Source organism: Vespula vulgaris, chromosome 1 (genome assembly GCF_905475345.1).
Source record: "Vespula vulgaris chromosome 1, iyVesVulg1.1, whole genome shotgun sequence".
Taxonomy (NCBI): Eukaryota; Metazoa; Arthropoda; class Insecta; order Hymenoptera; family Vespidae; genus Vespula; species Vespula vulgaris.
In genome coordinates this window covers 16,675,812-16,695,902 of record NC_066586.1, presented here as the reverse complement: position 1 = coordinate 16,695,902, position 20,091 = coordinate 16,675,812, and the positions used below count along the sequence as shown (strand labels likewise).

The following is a 20,091-nucleotide window of genomic DNA, read 5'->3' as shown; positions in this document are numbered from 1 at the left end:
TGTTCTTCGAAATGACAAAAATTGTTTTAAAACTTTTTTTTGAAGAGAAAAAAGATAAGAACAAAAATTATAATAGCAATAATAATAATAATATTATTAATTACGAACGTTCGAACACGATCACTTTCTATCGCGTTATTTAATACGAAAGAAAAAGATTGATTAAAAGAGGATTTTAAGAAAATAATAATAATAATAATAATAATAATAATAATAATTAAAAAACTCACGAACACGATCCTTTAGTTGTATTAGTTGTATGCAATTATTTATCACGTTATTTATTACATTGAAAGAAAAGATATTTTTAAAAGTGTTTGAAAGTCTAATCAGGCTTTTACTTAACCTGTTTCCTTGACCTCAGTTGTCTCAAAAAGAGAAAGAAACAGAGAGAGGAAGAGGAAATAAGAGCGTTTCATTACCACTTGCCGTTGATCCTTCGCTAGCCGAATAGCATCGTGGATTGTTTTAAGCGTGGCGAAACCTTGGGCCGAGAAACTGAGGAACTTGTAGAAAATAAAAGAAAGAGAGAAAGAGAAAGAAAGAGAAAAAGAGAAGATGGTGGGATATCGTCGAGCGAACAACACTCTTCCATTAGGACGTGAATTCTTCGAATCTTGAGCTACCATTTTGTGCGAAGAAAACGTTACATCTGAGAACAGTACGTGCCGTTTTACTATGTCCTTATCGATAAAATGCACACTTCTTATTACGTATGCGAGAAAAAGAAAAAGGAAAAGGGATACAAAGAGAGAGAGAGAGAGAGAGAGAGAATCTTCTCTAGTCGTTAGTTGGTTTAAATTCTATGACTACACATTCGAATATAATTCCAATTTAAAATTCATGTCATTTTTTATGAACTCTTTTCACTTCGTTCGAAACAATTTTCCACGTAGTAACCACGATTTCTAAAAGGAACCTCTATCGTACATTCTTTTTGAAATAGAACAAAGGGATTTGTTCGTGATTGCATAATTATCGAAAAGCCGATCGGCGGTGTTATCACATTATCCTTCCCGTAAAATCTACTTTGACAGAGAGAGAGAGAGAGAGAGAGAGAGAGAGAGAGAGAGAGAGAGAGAGAGAGAGAGAGAGAGAGAGAGAGAGATAGAGAGAGAGAGAGAGAGAGAGAAAATACTTTTAGAGACATTATTGATGGCAACATAGGGGATGAATAATGATTGGAAAAAAATTAAAAAAAAAGAAAAGGAAGAAGTGAAAGGCAAAAAAGAAAAAAAGAAAAAAGAGTGCTCAGATCTAAAAAAAGTTCTTTCAAATTCATGGAATATGATGAATCGTAAATTGACTTAATTCTTTATGATTCGTATTACTTTTGACGTTTCATTTAAAGTAATCAATGCAAATTTGTTATTGATAGGTTTTTCTATTTTTCACTCTTTCTTTTTCCTTTTCTCATTTTTTTGCTCTTCTCTTCTTTCTTTTCTTTTTTTCTGTCTTCTTTTGTTTTTTAAAGAATATTATTCATATATATGCATCTTGAATTCGATAATATGATCATTTTACTGTCAGTATTTTGATATATAAAGTGAAAATAAATTAGATTTCATTATTAGTTCTATCTTTTTTTTTTTTTTCTTTGAGAACACAAAAAAAAGCAAAAAAGAGAGAGGAACATGTATTAAAATTACATGATATAATATTACAGCATATTATACTCTTGTTAATTATCACTCGAAATGTTTTTTATCTTTCTATATAAATATAATTTTGCAATTAGTCCGAGCAAATATACTGAAAAGATTTTTTTTCTTTTTTTTTTCATAAAACATTTCGACGAGTTTCAAAAGTATATAATAGGCTGAGTGAAAATCGTAATAGGGTATACACTTTATTCTTGACTTCTAAAGAGGGTATAGTAAATACATAAATATATACATACATATATATATATATGTATATATATATGTGTATATATATATATAGTAGCAATACATCCGGCTTGTCCAGGAACATAACTGACGTAAATCCGGTAGTAAATTTGGCTTTGATGCGGGCTATGTTGGCACTTAAATTGCATTACATAATTGCACGCAACCCTTCGGCTATCAGGAACGGCATCGTCGTTGGAAGAGCGCGAATGGAGGAGGTAGAAGAAGAGGTAGAGGGATAGCAGAATGAGGAGAATGAGGAGGAGGAGGAAAAGGAGGAGGAGGAGAAGGAAAGGGCTTGCATGCTCCCTGCTAACGGAATTACATTCAAGCCTCGTTGTTTCGGGTTCAGTATAACCGTACTCGAGAATGGCAACTGCCTGTACGAATTATCCTCTTTACTTATCGATCGGCTAATTCTATTTTCGTTACCAACTTTTTCAACAACTCGTTCGTTATAATATAATTTGTTTCTCTCGATCGTTAGTGACATTACAATGTTTATAATGAGTTTTAGAAAAAAAAGAAATAAAAAAGAAAAAGTATTAATCGATTTAATTCATACGAATTTTTCGTTGTAATTACATATCTTTTTGTTCTCTTCTTTTTTTCTTATAATCTGTTCTCAATTTTTCTTGATGATTCAGTTTTTCTTTTTCTCTTTTTTTTTTTTTAACGAGCTTAGAAATAAATAATTAATCGACGAAATGTATAAAATTAAACGTCTAAGATAATTCGGAAGTTTGCAAATGTTTATTTAATAGTTGAAACGATCCGGAAATGTTATTGACGAGACACATTCTATATCAGTGTATTATATATTAGTATATTAGCTTGTTTGCTTTTGGAAAAACTTTTTTTTGGTGCATTAATGCACGTAGCGATGCAAAATTTGTACATGACATGCATCGATGCAGTTGACACGAACTCTTCGATATCTTGATTGTTTAAAAAGATTCGCCAAATTTTTATAAAAAAAAAGATAGAACAAAAAAAAATAAAGAGAGAGAAAGAGAGACAGAAAGAAGGTCTTATTCTCATTGAAGCGAGAAAGAACAAGTAGAAATTTATCAAGATATGGAACGCGCAAAGAAAATGGCGACCGGTCGGCGAGCAAATATCGCACGTTAACCGTGAAAAATCTGTGCCATTGGGTCACGACCCATTCGAGCTCGTGTCAAATATATTACATCGAATTTAAAATAAGTAAGAAGAAGAAGTGGAGAAATAAGATGAAGATGAAAAGTAGTAGTAGAAGGAGAAGAAGAAGAAGGAGAAAAATGAAGAATCACTTTTCTATGCCCGAAATATTTTCTCTCGACACTTGGATACAGTGGAATAAAAATAGAAAAAGAGAGAAAGAGAGAGAGAGAGAGAAATAGATATCCCTTTATTTATCCCTTTATATATCAAATTTGCTCGATATATAATTAGAAATAAATAGTTGCAATATGTAACAATAAAAAGAAAAAAGGGAAAGATATGTAAATATCGATAAAAAAGAGAGAGATAGAGATTTATCGATCCTATACTTAGTCTGATGGATCCTTGGTACTTAGTTAGAGTCATAAATTTACCAATATATAATTAGGAGTATATAAGTGAGATATAAAAAGAGAAAAATGTATAAATAAAACATAAATATTCAAATATCGAGGAAAAAGCGAGAGAGAGAGAGAGTGAGAAAAAGATAGAGATCGATAGATCCTATATTTAGTTATGGATGGATCACTTGAAGCCACTTAGAAATACATAAATTCACCAATATATAATTAGAAGTATATAGATAGAGATATACGAAAGAAAAAAGGAATAAATAAAACACAAATATGCAAATATTGAGAAGAAAAAAGAAGTGAGAGAGAGAGACTTAGATAGATAGAGAGATAGATAGATAGATAAATAGATAGATAGATAGATAGATAGATAGATAGATAGATAGATAGATAGATAGATAGATAGATAGATAGATAGATAGATAGATAGATAGATAGATAGATAGATAGATAGATAGGTCCTATATTTAATTATAAATGATTCACTTGGAGCCATTTAAAAATGCATAAATTCATCAATACATAATTAGAAGTATATGGTTGAGATAAACGAAAAGAAAAAAAGAAAAAGTACACAAATATGTAAATATTGATAAAAAAATAGACAGATGGATGGATGGATCCTTGAAGAATCTGAGAGATGCAATAATTAAAAGTGACATATATAATATACGTATATAAAAAGGAAAAGAATACGAAGATGAGAGAAAGAGAGAGAAAGAGAGAGAGAGAGAGAGAGAGAGAGAGAGAGAGAGAGAGAGAGAGAAAGGGAAAGACAGAGAGAGGAAAGGAGAGAGCAATAACGTTGAAATAGCATACTATTTTATTCTCTCAAGAACTACTCTCATAAGCATCGTATCTCTTTGCACCAACTATACAACCAGTTAACTATATATTATATCTACTATATATACATATATATATATATATATATATATATATATATATATATGTATATATACGCGTAGAACTGCTCGAAAACTCCTCGACCCAATTAACTCGTCGTTTGATCTCAAGATTCGAAGCGTCCCTTGATTGCGCGCCTCCTGCTCTGCGAGATATGTACACGTTTAAGGGCGTGACGTGATCAAGGCGAATTCATCCGCTCTTCGCAAACGAGGATAACTTGAATATATATATATATGTGTATGTATGTATGTGTGTGTGTATATATTTATATAGAAACCTGTAAATGCCTGTAAATACAAAATCCAACCTACATATATCATTATTAATGTCGAGAGAAAAAACATGCTCTTTTCTGCTGGCAGTACAACTAACTGTAACTTCGATTCTCGCATATCGATTTTTTTCCTTTGCGAGACACGTCATACGGCAAATAAAATGAGAAAAGAGAGATAGAGAGAGAGAGAGAGAAATGATAACGAAATAAAAAGAAAGGAAGTAAAAAAGAATTGGAGGTTTCACAAAATCAGTCATTTTTTTTCCTTCGTAATTATTTTTAGTCAAATTCATGTTATCGTATGCTAGCAGCATGCGGAAAAATAAAATTGATTCATTCTCGATTAATTTAGTGGATTAATTCGATAATTAATATTTTCAATTGAGCAGGACGAATCGCAACGAATCTTAAAAAAAGAAAAAAAAGAAATTGAAAAGGAAAGAAAACAAAGGTTATTTAACAAAGATCTTTTTTCCCTTCCTCGCCTGTTTGTTGGCTCATTAGAAAAATTCATTAATTGATCGTAAAAAAAAAAAAAAAAAAAAAAAGAAAGAGAGAAAAAGGAAAGATAAAAGAAAAAAATAACGATCAAAGAAAGTTCAGCTTCGTAAATATTGAAAATCGTCCAAGTTTCGAAAAAAATTACTACTAAAATAGAAAAACTGTTCTTCTTCGAAGATGCTTCTTTTACTCACGTCGGCTCTTACGATTGGCGGAAAGGTTCTAAGAGAGAAAACCGATGAAAGAATGCACTGCTACGAGACTACCGGGTCATGAATAGATGAGAGAAAGATAGAATTGAAAAGTTTGGTGACCTGAAGACCATCTATATGGTGTCCATAAATCCTTTGGCTTTTAGCTATTAGATAGGTTCCTTTGAGCGTTGAAAATTTCTCTTTACGTGAGAAAGAAATTGACGATGACGAAAGCCAACGAAACTGAAAACGTATGCAAAAACCTAGATTTTCCTTTATAATTTTTAATTTATGTAAATATATATATAGTTCGATAGATTTTTTTCCTCGAACAATCGAACTAAATTTCAAAGTATCTTATAAAAATAGGATTGAAAGTATGACGTTGTTAAATATGTACGTACGAAAATTAAATCTTACAACAATATAACAAAAAGAAGGAATAAGAAAAATCGTGAAAAAAAAAATCGTATAGCTGAGCTTGATTATCTGCTAATTTTTTGTGATTTTTTTTTCTCTTTCTCTAACCGAGTTAACAATTTAACAAAATTTTCGTTCGTTTTCAACGATCTTCTAATTTCAATCTTCGAAATAGTTTTTTTAATTTAATTAACGATCTATCATTAGCTCCAATCCTATTGCATATTTTTGTTCTTGATTTGTAAAAAAAAAAAAAAAAAAAAAACAGAATCTTCAAGATTATGCAGTCTTAAGATTAAATTACGTAAATTTGTAAGTTAATATCGTATGTTAGATAGTTAGAACGCGTAGTTTTGTCCATCTCGTAAAAATTGATGGAAAGGAAAGTTTTTAAGACGACCCGTTAGAAAACTAGAGCGGAAAATACCGTTGGTGTCTCCGAGGATGACGGTATAATTATTCCTCTCGCATATTACGATGCACCCTGCGCGCGGATCGATATTCTATTCCTAAACTTCTAGCCGTATGTGTTCTTGCCTCTCATTCGAAAGTGGGTCAAACCGTAAGAGGCCGCGCTCGCGCTCTTATTACTACTCAAGGGCCGTGTCGAACGAGTTTATCGCTCGAAACTTATCTTGCACTGCACTGTGTATTTACCTAAGCCGTTTCTTTACAACTTCTTCTTCAAGTTCTTTTTTTCCCACTTCTTTTTTTTCCTTTCGGTTTTCTTTTTCCTATTTTCTTTTTTCTTTTTCCTCTTTCATCAAAGAATCGGACGCGAATGTACCAGTAATAATTCGTATAAAATATAGAACAAATATTAAGAACAAAAGAATATTCCCTAATATAGTAATTATCTACTTGTAAAATTCATGAATGAATAAGTTTTAATATCTGTCAGAAATATTTTCATATTCGTACGAGTTATCACTATTTATTTATTTATTATAGTTACAATACCATTTATATTGTTTTCGGGAAATAAGAAATCCAATATCGTCGTAAAAAGAAACTGAAAGTTCTTACACTCTATTATTAATATTATTATTATTATTATTATTGTTATTGTTATTATTATTATTATTATTATATTCTTACAGAGAAAAGATAAAAATAATAATGAAAGTAAATTAAATATCCCAGAGGCGTCATCTTTATTGTGTAATAAAGAAATTCAATAAATTCTTATACTTTATTATTATTTTTTTTTTATTCTCTTTCTGTTCTCTTCGTAGAAAAAAAAACATAAAGCAAAAATAATTATGGAAATAAATGGAATATTTTTTAGGCAACCGTCGCCGAGTTCTGGCACGACGGTAACATCAACGATCTCGTCGAATGGCGGCGATGGCGATGGCAATCAAGTGATCGGCATGTATGCTGTTGGTACAAGCGTTCCAACGTCGACGGAGACGTCAACGATAACGCCGGTAACGACAGCATCCTCGTCTATCCAGATGACCGGAAGTACCGCGATCGGTACTCATTCAGCCACAAATATTACGAGAAGCGTGTCCGCACCAACGGCACCAAGGCCGCACGTTCAAATTACTAGCTCGGCTAGCGTTTCTGCTAACAATTCGCAAAGGCCACGACTAAGGAGAAACATGAGTCGTACCGAAGCCATCCGAAAGTGAGTAGAATATATCAGTAATAATTCGCTTCTTATAATCTAATATTTTATTTTATTTTATTTTATTTTATTTCATTTTTCTTTTTTTTTTTTTTCTTTTTTCAGTTTTATTTCATTTTCTTTAATAAAATTTATTTTAAGCACAGATACGCATAGAGCGAATGAGATTCATTCGACCCGGTACTTTTATAAAAGAGAAATCTTGAATTTCTTTTCAAATATATGTATTTAAATTTCATTGCATTGATTTTTTCCAGACAACTCTCTTTTCATTAATTTTAATAAAATTTATAAGCACGCTCTCATACAAGGAGTGAATAAAATTCATTTTCGTTCTTCTGTTTCTACTACTAGTGTACGTTTAATTCGTTATAAAATATTTTTCATTTCATTACGTGCGTCATAAAATTTTTCCTTTTTTCTTTATATTTAATAAAATTTATAATCGCAAATTCGTGAACGCGAATCATATGTGTTCCATTCCCTGATGTTCAGTTTCCTTCTCGAATATTTTTCATGTTCGTTTTCAAATTCCATCATCGGTTAGATTATTTAATATGAGAATAAAGAAAGACGAAATGAAAGAAAAGAAAAAGAAAAGAGTAAAAAAAAAAAATAATGAAATAAAAAGAAGAAAAAATATCTATCCATCGAAAAAGTATGTACATACGTACTTGATTTTCTTCTTTCTCTCTAATTTTATGGTTTATTCGACGTGATGACAGTTACATCAAGCGTGAAACCGCACAATTCTTTGGCGTCGACGAAGAAACCGAGACCGCGGAAAAGCAGAGATGGTTGGATAGACGACGACGGATGGCGTCGAGGAAGTACGGTGCTCTGGTGCCGGAACATAGACCACCGGATCCAGATATTACGAGGGACGTACCGGATACCACCGACATACCCGAGGTGAGTCCGTTTTCCAAAATTCCCCGAAAATTGTCGAAATTCGTCGGATAATGGAAGATGCGGGGAGACGTGTTACATGGGAACGTCTAAATCCGATTATTATTCGTCCTTGATATTCCAATTAAATTTATTGAAATTTATTCATCCTATCGTTCTTAACCAAATAATTATTAATCATTTACATTTATATTTCATTGATTTTCAATAATGATATATTTAAAATATACGTATATATATATGTAACTTACAAATATTAATTATAGCGCCTGAAAACCGGCAACATTCCATACATTGCCGATAAACAATAGAATCGTCCGCAAGCAATATTATCGACTGTGTGGAGTGTTGCATATTTACAGACGTAACGGCATGTCGATTACGTACATAACAGTGTTTTAAAATTCTTTATTCCTACTTTTTTTACGAACGTATCTAAAAATAAAAAAATAAATATCTCTGACGAAAATTTACAAATTCGACACCCCAGTAGCGAGAGAACGATAGAAAGAGAAAGAGAGAACGAGACTCGAGAGTTTCATTTCGGTCTATCTCGATCGTTCTCGACCATTCAATTTCGCTATTGCCAGGCGCAAAGACCCTCAGCTATCGTTCACCAAAAACTTTTCATCGACTCGATCGTGCATCTGCAAACGAGTTTTACGTTTTCGCTTCTTTCTCTCTCTCTCTCTCTCTCTCTCTCTCTCTCTCTCTCTCTCTCTCTCTCTCTCTTGTCTCTCTCTCTCTCTCTCGCGCGCGCGCGCTCTTTTCGTGTTAAAATTTGCCAACCGAAATTGTCACGTATTCAAAATGAAATTTTAAACCCGTTCGGTTCGTTCGATCTCGTCGTCTCGTGACTTTGATCGGTCGTAGCTCGATCGTAAAAATTATATGCAAAAAAAAAAACAAGATGAAAAAAAATAAAAAGAGAAAAGAAAAAAAGTAACGTACCAACAAAATCCTATCGCGACGCATTTAACCGCGTATATTTGATATTGCGATATTACGAACAAATATATATATATATGTGTGTGTATGTGTAGAATCGATATTAGTGATTTCAACGATGACAAGCGTATGACAAATCGTTTTCCCTGTTTAGGGCGTGACGTTGAGACGATGGCAACAACCTGTACGCAGGAAAGACTCCGTAGCAAGGATGACACTGTCGGGACTTCACTACGTGGTAGAGGTGAGTTTTAGATATCGCCAACTATCGATTATAGCGATCGAATCCAATTTTTAAATGTCCCAGGTGCGTCGATCACAATCTACGAAGTATACTCTCGAGATCTTAACGTAGCAAGAGAAACGTGACTTTTATATTCTACCTTTATCTTTCATCTTGAACGAACGGATTCATTGAAGGATCGATAACAAGACGTAGATACAAACTTTAATCTTGATTTATAAGTCGTTCTCGTTGTTTACAAAAAAATAATCTATCGAAGCATTCGAGTACGATTATAAATATTATTTCAGAAAACATTCATTTCGAGTCCTTTAAAATAACGAAACGGTTAATCCCCCAACAGGTTATACATACCTTGAAATAGTATTATATAATATAATCTCCGTAGAAGCGAACGAGCGACAAATCGAGTACTTTGTAAGATCATGTAATGACTGGAAATGGAACCGAATGGGGAATCTGACTGCGGTTAATCAGCGCTCTCTGATCGCCGAGCCGATGTTATCCGTCTGAGTGTGCCGGTAGTTAAGTCGCCTTGAACTTAAGTTACACGTCCGTACGGAAGTCAGCACGATCATTAAGCTAACGAGAGTCTGGTAACCCTCTTCCGTTTTACAAGCACTAGTTTCAGCTTTCCTCGAGTAAAGCCATACGATCGACTATATACTTGTATATAACTACTCTTTACATATATATATATATCTATATACGTATACATACATACATACATACATACATATATATATATATATATATCTTGTATGTCTTTCTACTGATTATATATTCTTACGTATCGACAATATTTCTGATACGTAGACAAACACTTTCCATATATTTCTTTCAAGCTCTCTTATTCTTCGAAACGTTGTCATTAGAATGTCATTATGGGCCATTAAAATTACCCCCAGTCCCATCGTACGATCTCGATTATTTTAAGGGACAGGCTCAAAGTACTTTGAACCATCGTTGATCGTCGTCATCGGAGCAACGAGTGAAGGTGAAATAAGGATGGGTAGATGGACGTGGCTCGTGAAGGTTTTCTTTTCCTATTTCTTTTTTCTTTTTTTTTTTTAACGAACAGGAGAGGGAGGACACCGCTCGAAAAATCTCGAATAAAAAAATCCATTAAGAAATTTCCATAAGACCGTGTAAAACGTATTTAAATGGATCGAAGGATGATGATTACTGTTAGGGAGAAACGAGGTGGAAGTGGAGGTAAATGTGGAGGTGCAAGAGGTACGAGAACGTGGGGTTAAAAATCGAGACGCTTTACTTTTTTAGATAAGTGAAAATCCAAGCTTAATGGGCCGTGATATCCTGGAAATTCTATTAAATGGTACGCGGGTAAGACTCTCGTCTGTCTCTCTGATACTAACACTACTATTACTGGTATAACCATGGATCTTTTCGTAGGTACCTAAAATCGTTCTCGATCGCCAAGTGTCCCATCATCCAATATCCGATGTAGAGATAACCTTTACGACATTTTTACCGTGTTTCAGATCGACGCGCCGATCGGATATTGATTTGAAATTGTCAGAATTCGGAGAATCTCCTCTTCTTTCTTCTCTCTCTCTCTCTCTCTCTCTCTTTCTTTATCTTTTAAGCCCGTAAAACGCGCTTCGACACGTTCCTACCCTCTACGTTCTTCCGATTGAAATTCTTTCTCGTATCGATAAATATATAACCAATAGAAAGACTTCAATGTGTGTCAGTTTTATCTTCACCACACGTTCGACACGATTGATTTTTATTAACAAATTTTTGCTTCTCTAGAAATTTATTATTCATCCTTACATCTTCTACTCCCTTCTTCCTTTTTTCTTTATTCATCCTTTATTGCCTCTTTTGTTCTCTTTTTCTATCTTTTTTTCATTTTCGACAAACAAGAACAACGAGGAAAAAAAATAATACTTCGTGTGGTAGGTAAAAAGAGAGAAGGGGTGAGGGGAATAAAGGTAGGGAGGAGGGTAGTAGGGGGTGGATGAGTGAGTGGTGGGGGTACGCTAAACGCATCGCAACGCGCACGTTAATCCTCAAGGGAGGAGAGGAAAAAACGAGTATGACCGATTTTTCATAGTGGTTCGACGCGTCGAACTGGTACGTCGAACCCAACGCCATCACCAATGAGATTCGGTATTTCTTTTTTAGCCGCCATTGTTGTACGCGAGGTTGTTCCATTCGCGAGGTTTCCCGACAGTGAAAAACTGTATCACTATCTCTCTCTCTCTCTTTCTGTCTTTCTCTCTTTCTCTCTCTTTTCCTCGCTATGTGCCTCGGGCGTACGAACTCGTTTCAGTTTTGTTGGTTTTTCGCCAGTTTTCCGGCACGATGGGCAACGTCGAAGTGGCCAGGAGCGTAACGTAAAGCGCCCGAAAGCCAACGGCACCGTGAAATCCCCGTGATTCTTCGAATTTTCACCATTTTATATGACGGATCGATTTTTAGTCCGAAAACTTTATCCCTCGGACGCCGGTCGTTCTTTGTTTTTTTGTTTTTTTTTTTTGTTCGTTCGTTTGTCGTTTTTCTTTTTTGTTTTCTTTTTTTTATTTAGTTTTTGTTTCGTTTTTTTCGTAATATATCTCTCGATTTATTTTGTTGTTCTTTTTTTCTTTCTTTTTTTTCTCTCTCGATCAAAGTAACTAAATGAAAGTGAACCGTATTATTATTATAATTATAATAATAATAATAATTAGTATTAGTATTATTATTATTATTATTATTATTATTCGTTATGAATTTGATTATAACGATAACAGGTCATTCACAGTTCTAATTCACGAAATTTTACCTCTATATGCATATATACGTATTTATATATTTAATCATATTTCTGCATTGATAGTGTATATATGCATACATATATGAAATATTATTATTATTTTTCGTAAATATTCACGATGATAATAATGATAGCGATGATGATGATGGTAATGATAATGATGATGATCATTAATATCTTATCTTATCAATGATCTTATCTCAATTTCTAATATTTGCAACGTTCTACATTACAAGAACAAAATCATTCAGAAATTATTAACAAAAGCCAAGTAAGATCTTCAAATGGAAGATGTCGAAGTAGTGTCACGTAACTCGGAGAGAAACAGAAAGAGAGACAGAGAGAGACACAAAGACAGAGAGGGTGAGAGAGTGAGTAAGAGAGAGAGAGAGAGGACAGACAAAGCCTCGGTGTTTAACCATGAATATCAGGAGAATTGGAATTATAATTGGATCCTGGGAGTACGATCCCGAAATTCTGACGGCTCGAAAATCTATTCGGTCACGTTCAATCCCATTCGATTTCCATTTTACTCCTCCCATCAAGCTCCCATCGGCCCCGAAGGACCGTGCCTGACTCTCGCGGTGTTGTACTCCGAGATTTGTATAACGAGATATCGAGGTCACGTACCATCCAGCCGAATGAAAATGAGACAACGAAAGAATATTGATAATAATCGTAACTGTTTTGCACGCTTATTAAACGCTAATCGTTCTAATTAAAAAAATATTTCTTTCTTTCTTCGTTTTTCTTTTTTCTTCTCCTTTTTTGTTCCGTGTTTTTCGTCTTTGAGACAATTATCGTAGAATTATTATTATTATTACCTTTCTATTCTTATTACGTATTCTTATTTCTTTTTAATTTTATTCGTCCGATAAATAACTTCGTTTTTTCTTTTCTTTTCTTCTCTTTTTTTTATCCACGCATAACGCTTACAACTCACGTTTAATCGTGCGATCGAATTATTCTTTTTTCAATATTCTTTCAATTTCTTTTCCTTGTTTCTTTTTTTTTTTTTGTCATTTTACATTAACGTTATGTTTCCTCGACGTTCTTCCACGAGTTAAAAACGAACAGCAGTTCGATCGTAAATAAATATAAAAAAAAGAAAAGAAAAGAAACACATTGTCGATATTATCGTAGGATATAACGTTGCTCGATAGAAAAAAGAAAAAAGAAAAAAGAAAAAGAAAAGAAAAAAGACGAACTTTAGTTACAAACTTCGTTTACAAAAAATGATTATTTTCCTCTGTAGGAGTTACGGGGAAGGAGGAAGAATGAATATAGGGTGGGAGAAAAACAAATATAAATACCTTCTTCTTCTACCTCTTCGTACGGATTTGGTCGAGCGTGATCGAAGGAAATCGATTACAAATGGAAGCTCACGACTATTGTTCCTATACTATTCGACGGCCTATTGTACTTCTCCTTGATTCGCTGGCGCTCTTCAATTTCGCAGTTTCGAGATACAATTCCTTCTTTATTGCTCTCCCTCTTATCGTCTCTTACTTTCTCTCTCTCTCTCTATTTTCTCTTTTCTACCTCAAACCTCACCCTATGTTCTCTTTTCCGTCTTTCCAAGCCACCTTTCAATCCGATGCAACTTAACTTTCTATTATCCGCTTTTTCCTTTAGAAAAAAAAATCTATGTATTCATTAAAATTACCTTGAGAGGTGGAAAGGTTCGTTACAGAAAAAAAAAAAAAGTGAAAAGAAAGTAAAGAAAAGAAAATAACGTAAGGAAAAGAAAAAAAATACGTAAAGGAGACGTTAAATTGTATTACATCCGACAAAAAAATAAAACGACTGATGATCTTATGGGACTGCGATTATACGTGTATACTTACTTTGTTGTTTACGAGTAACTACAGTCGTTAACTTTGTATAATTTAATCTTTCCTCGCGTATATCAACTAAAGTTATATTACCTGAGAACTTATGTACAAATATTCGAACACGAACCAACAATGAAACGTGCGTGAGTGCGTATACATATATGTCTCTCTGTATGTGTATGTGTATTTGTGTGACATCAAAATTAAATAGACGTTATAAAAAGTTAACTCGATGATATACACTTCGGTTAAAAAAGGTAAAGAATATTTTTATTAGTAAAGTGATCCACTTAAAAGGAGAGAGGGAGAGAGAAAGAGAGAGACAAAAAAGAAAGTATTATAAATGAAGAATGAATAGACGGATATATATATATACGTACATACATACATATGTGTAGTAAACTAACGAAGAACTTTTTTATACATACTCTAGACTCGTTTAAAGAACACACAGGCCAGTCTTTCCAGGTCATACGTAAAATATTCTAATGGTCCTCCGTGTATACAAACGACACACTTTCCTCACGGAGGACGACACGGACGACGAGTTAAACATACCTCGGTCGTTGTCCATCTAGCATTCTATCCTCAATAGTAGTAGTAGTAATAGTAGTAACACTAATACTAGTAGTAGTAGAGTAGTAGTAGTAGTAGTATAGTAGTAGTAGTCCGACTAAGTGGTAAGTTTTGAAATACGGCTGGCGTAGTCTCCGAGGAACTTTATAGGAGCTCGTGGCATCCCCAATCCTTCCTATCCTTCTTCTCGTCCTTTACCTACTTCCTTTTTACATCCTAGAAAAATTCGTCTCTCCCTTGGCGAAAAGTAGAATTAGAAATATATTCCGTTTTCCTTTTTCCTCTTTCTTTGTCGCCTTCCTTTTCTTTCTTTTCATTTTCATTTTCATTTTTATTGTTATTTTTATTTTTCTTTTTATTTCCAATTTTATTTCCTTTCTTTATCCTCGTCAACGTTAACACGTTTGGTCTCGAATAACGAGTTCACTAGACTTGGCCATGTTAAATGTCTTTATGGTTAGTAATATTTTTATATGTAATCGTAATTCGTAAGAAAAACAATCCGTACGAAATCATACGTGAACATGTTAAAACACCACAAAGGTTTGAGTTAAGTAATAATTATGTTAATCCAATCGTCATGATAGCTTAACGCCGAAGTAAGTACACAATTACGAGTCGTACAATCTTTATGAGGTTTGTAGCAGCATATCGTTGCACGTTTAGAACACCATAACGATTTTCCTAAGCAATTATAGTAATCTAATCGTCATGATAATATAATTAACCAAAATATGCAATGACAAAACGTATACTGTTCATACTGTGATGCATACAATAATGTATGTATAGTAATCACAAGTAAACCGATTAAAACGCTATAAGAATTTTAAATAATCCATTCGAGTTACAATTAATTCGTATTATTTCATTATAGTTATTATCCTTCGACCTAAGGATAAAAAAAAACAGGGAGAGGGTATGGAGGAAAGGAAGAGAAGAGAAAAAGAAAGAGAAAACAAAGAAAACGATAAAAATGTGAACTCTCGAAAAAATCTACGAACGAGCGCGTGATCGATTAATGTCAAATTTAACGAGACGGGAATTCGCAGGCAATTAACTCCCGACGATACTTTCAATATATTTTCGAAGTGATTTGTTGGCCGACCGTGTCAATTCGATTAACGGCGCGAAAGAGCGCCTGGGTCTCGTGCGTCCCACGAAAATCCAATTGTCCGTGGGCGTCCACTAAGTTCTACCCGACGCGACGTAGAAAGTTTTCGCGTGTTTGCTCGCTGCTCGAATGTATAGTGCTGAGCTCTCTCTCTCTCTCTCTCTCTCTCTTTCTATATATATATATATATATATATATATATATATATATATATATCTTTCTTCCTCTCTCTCTCTCTCTTTCTCGGTCAGTCATCGACGATCTTCGACTTGTTTGCCGGCTTAGCACTAGTGGATAATGCTTCCCCGTTAATTAACGTCCTTCACTTTACTTCTACTTACTCGGCTTTTCCTACTCCTTTCGACGAATCCTACTTTCTCGTCTCGACTTTTCAACGTTATTTCATTTAATAAATGTCTTTCCCGTTTCTTTGGAGAAGCGCAAGAAGAGAAGAACAGGAGGAGGAATAAAAAGAGGAAAATGAGGAGGAGAAGGAAGAGAAAGAGAAAGAAGAAGAAACCTTGGCGATTTATAAAACGTAGTAGAGATACGCTTACGGTAACAGACGCAGCAACGTTTTGAAGCAATTTCGAACGGAGAACTTTGATAATGCTGAAAACTTTCCAAGAGCGAGCCCATGGGAGCGATACGCGTCACCCCCTATCTACAAATTGCTCATATTGCCGATTCTATGCGACGCGAAATTTATGTTTCGTTGGATGAGAAAGAGAGAAACTTTGCTCTCTCTCTTTCTCTCTCTCTCTCTCTATTTTTCTCTCTCTATCTCTATCCTTCTATCTCTCTTTCGTCCTCTCTTTCTCTCTTTTCTACGTATGCAACGGATGACATTCGAAAACTAGATAAAATATTTCAGGTACATATATACATACATACAAACATACATACATCATATATATACATTCCCGAATAATAAAAATTTGTACGAAAGGTATCAAAAGAAGAGAAATTAAATAAGAAAATAAATTTCGAGATAGTTTATATACTAGTTTATATATTATAAAATGTTTTACAATCATATCGAGCCTATAAATTCTCTCTGTCTCTCTCTTTCTCTCTCTTTTTATTTATCTATCCATCTATCTCTCTTTAGGGTTGTAAATCATTCTGTAATTTTCAATTTAGAAAATACCGAACGGGCGGTATCATTTTCTCACGTTAATTCCAATATCCGAGATAGGTACGAGGTGAAAATAAAATTATTTCTGGGACGTCGTAAAACTCATTTCAACGATCGTTCTCGTAGCTTTTAGTAAAGCGTATCGTGGCGCACAATGGTATGCTTTCCAACGATGACTTTGGGAACGTAGTAGAAGCTCGAGATTAACGGCATGGAATTGTAACGGGTGTCGCGTTACTTCGTGTGGACACTTGCGTGCGAATACCACAAGTGCGATATTGCTTTCCTAGTTTCCCTCCATCCCTATCTCTCTCTCTCTCTCTCTCTCTCTCTCTCTCTCTCTCTCTCTCTCTCTCTCTCTCTCTCGCTCACTCATACAAACATACTCTCGAAGCTCTTTCGATAGAATTATCAGTAATATTATATCACTGGTTACTCATAGTACATAGAAGAGAATTAACGAAATCGTATATCATTTAAGAAATGTTTTATATTATAATTCTTATTTGAGATTTATATATATAAATTTAAGATTATATTTCTAGTATAAAATTATAGTGTATATATATATATATATATATATATATATATATATATATATAAAGTGTCTATTCACAAGATAATATTGAAAATTATGTGTGTGATTGATATCTAGTACACGAACAGTTTATTTACTCGACAAGCCTAACAAATTACATCGATCATATCTAATACGTTAAAATGACCTACTATCTAAATATTTAATGTCTATATATCTCATTTCACATAATTATTTTATATATTTAGATACTATCACATAATGTTCATAGATATATCTATAGTTAGTAGTAAACAAAAAATAGATGAGATACGATATAAACGACCTATAGACATTTGGCAACTCTTCCCTATCTGCATACGTTACTAATTGTCCGTGTAACCCCAATAATCCTCTAAGTTACTAAGCCCTCTAGATAACGAGCTTTATCGATTTTACGCCTTATTAGTAAGTTTCAATACCATCAAAAAAGAGAGAGAGAGGATGAAAGAGAGAGAGGGGAATTTAAAGAGATAAGGAATTTCATAGATCTATTCAAGAATTTCAAGCTTTTCCATGAGGCAGAAGGAAAAGTGGAAATTTCTATGGGGATACGCTTGTAAGACTGCATACTGATTAAGGTAACACCGATGTTAGTTAATAACAGGTTTATTAGTTTTCTACCCTAATAAATGGCCACCACGGTCTCCTTATTGCGTTGCACTGCTTCGCCCAGGGTGATGTAAATTTTAATAAAAACTCGTGCGGGACCGCTCTACGTACGCGAATACCTACCTAAACGTAACTTACTACCCTTATACATAACATTCAAAATGTTCCTCGGTGCCTTTGTAATCAAATTCGTGAGTATTAATCTAGCGAGAGATTAACCGTGTTTAAATATGCCCAGACATTAATCTTTTTTTCTTTTATGTATATATAAAATTTGTATATATTTCATCGACTTTAGTAAAGAGAAGATTCACCTTAGTTAATTTATTATGTAAACGTGCTGAGAATTTATTTTTCTTTTTATTTTATTTTATTTTATTGTTTTGTTTTGTTTTGTTCCCATATTAGAAATTTTCTTATATTTCATGTAGTTAATTAATTCATCAATATAAAAGCAACTATAAACGCATTTACTTGAATGAAATTACAACGCGCATTTATTTTCATCTAGTTAAAAATTACTAATAATATGAAATTCTTCATATATATATATAATAATTATATACATAATAGATAATATATTATGTTATATGTACATATTTTTCTTCTGAGAATTACCAAACATAAAGAAAAACTTTAAATGCATTAAAAGTGAAAACATCGTAACGATATTTGAATCTCTTCCTCTACTACGAAGAAAAAAGATAAAGAAAACAAAAGCTATGAAAATAATAATTAGCAAAAAATATTAGAGCAATTCTATTAAGCGTCGATCAACGTACTTACTTACTTACTTACTTACTTACTTACTTACTTACATTTACCGAAGCACACCAACTCGTTCTACTTACGAAAGCCCATTCCGAGGTACTACTAGAAGAAACGTTTCCCCACGTCGTTCCTCCTAACTCTCTTCCTCTCTCTCTCTCTCCCTCCCCCTCCCTCCCTCTCTCTTTCTCAATGTCTACTCCTTCTCTACTTACAACACTTATTAGTAAATCCCCTCACGACTCCATCACGTCCCTTATTCTCTCGACGAGAAAATCTCTTCTGATAGACTAGAATTCGGTACTTTCATTGTACTCTTACTCTATTTCTCTCTTTTTCTCTCTTTCTCTCTCTATCTCTCCCTTTCTCTCTCTCTCTTTCACGTATATCAGGACGATAAAAAATGGTCGAGGGAGATCAGCGAAAAGAGAGAAAATAATTCTTACGCGTGTTAGTGAATCGTGAAGAACGAGGATGTTACGTTTCCTAAGGAGAACGTTTTCGATATTAGGATGCTATTGGTTCGAAAGAAAATATAGATGGAGGCAAAGGAAAAAAAAAGAAAAAGTAGAAAAAAAGAGGAAAAGGGGAAAAGAAGAGAGAAAAAAGAGAAAAAGTCGGGAAAGAGAGAGAGAGAGAGGCCGGAAATGGATCGGTCGAATTTGCTGATGAAGTGGCGCCACGAACGACGGGGCTTTAGACACGATGGGGTCCTGATTTCGTACTTCTATAATGTTCTCAATATCGATCGAATCCATGCTATAAACCGGCTTCCACCAATTTGATTAATTATATATACCAAAGTTCGAAGCACTCGATTTTTCAATCTCTTTCTCTCTCTCTCTCTCTCTCTCTCTCTCTGTCTCACTGTTAATTATATATTTCTCTCTTTAATCCTTTTTTTTTTCGTTTTTTATCTCTTTATTTATGCTATTTTAACATTTTATTGTTACCATTAACATTATGATTTTGACACCATACTTCATTTTATTTCTTTATCTCTCAATACGCCGAAGTACGAAGTACTCGATTTTTCAATCTCTTTCTCTCTCTTTATCTAGCTATTTATCTATCTACCTTTCAATCAATCATCTCTTTTTTATTTATTTTTTCCTTTTCTTTACCTTTTTATAATATCTTAACATTTTATTGTTACCGTTAACGTTATGATTTTGAGACTGTATTTTACTATATTCTTTTTTCCTTTACTCT

General features: G+C 33.6%; 1 protein-coding gene across 8 annotated transcripts in view; it reads left to right on the top strand.

The window, feature by feature from the left end:
• The window catches only part of LOC127063204 (uncharacterized), a 217,465-nt gene that overhangs the window by 173,452 nt on the left and 23,922 nt on the right, over nucleotides 1-20,091 (top strand). For all 8 annotated transcript variants that reach the window (XM_050992661.1, XM_050992687.1, XM_050992680.1 and 5 more), the window contains 3 exons: nucleotides 7,032-7,376; nucleotides 8,102-8,288; nucleotides 9,388-9,477. In XM_050992661.1, coding sequence (XP_050848618.1) covers nucleotides 7,032-7,376; nucleotides 8,102-8,288; nucleotides 9,388-9,477 — 622 coding nt within the window. The remainder of the gene's footprint in view (nucleotides 1-7,031; nucleotides 7,377-8,101; nucleotides 8,289-9,387; nucleotides 9,478-20,091) is intronic.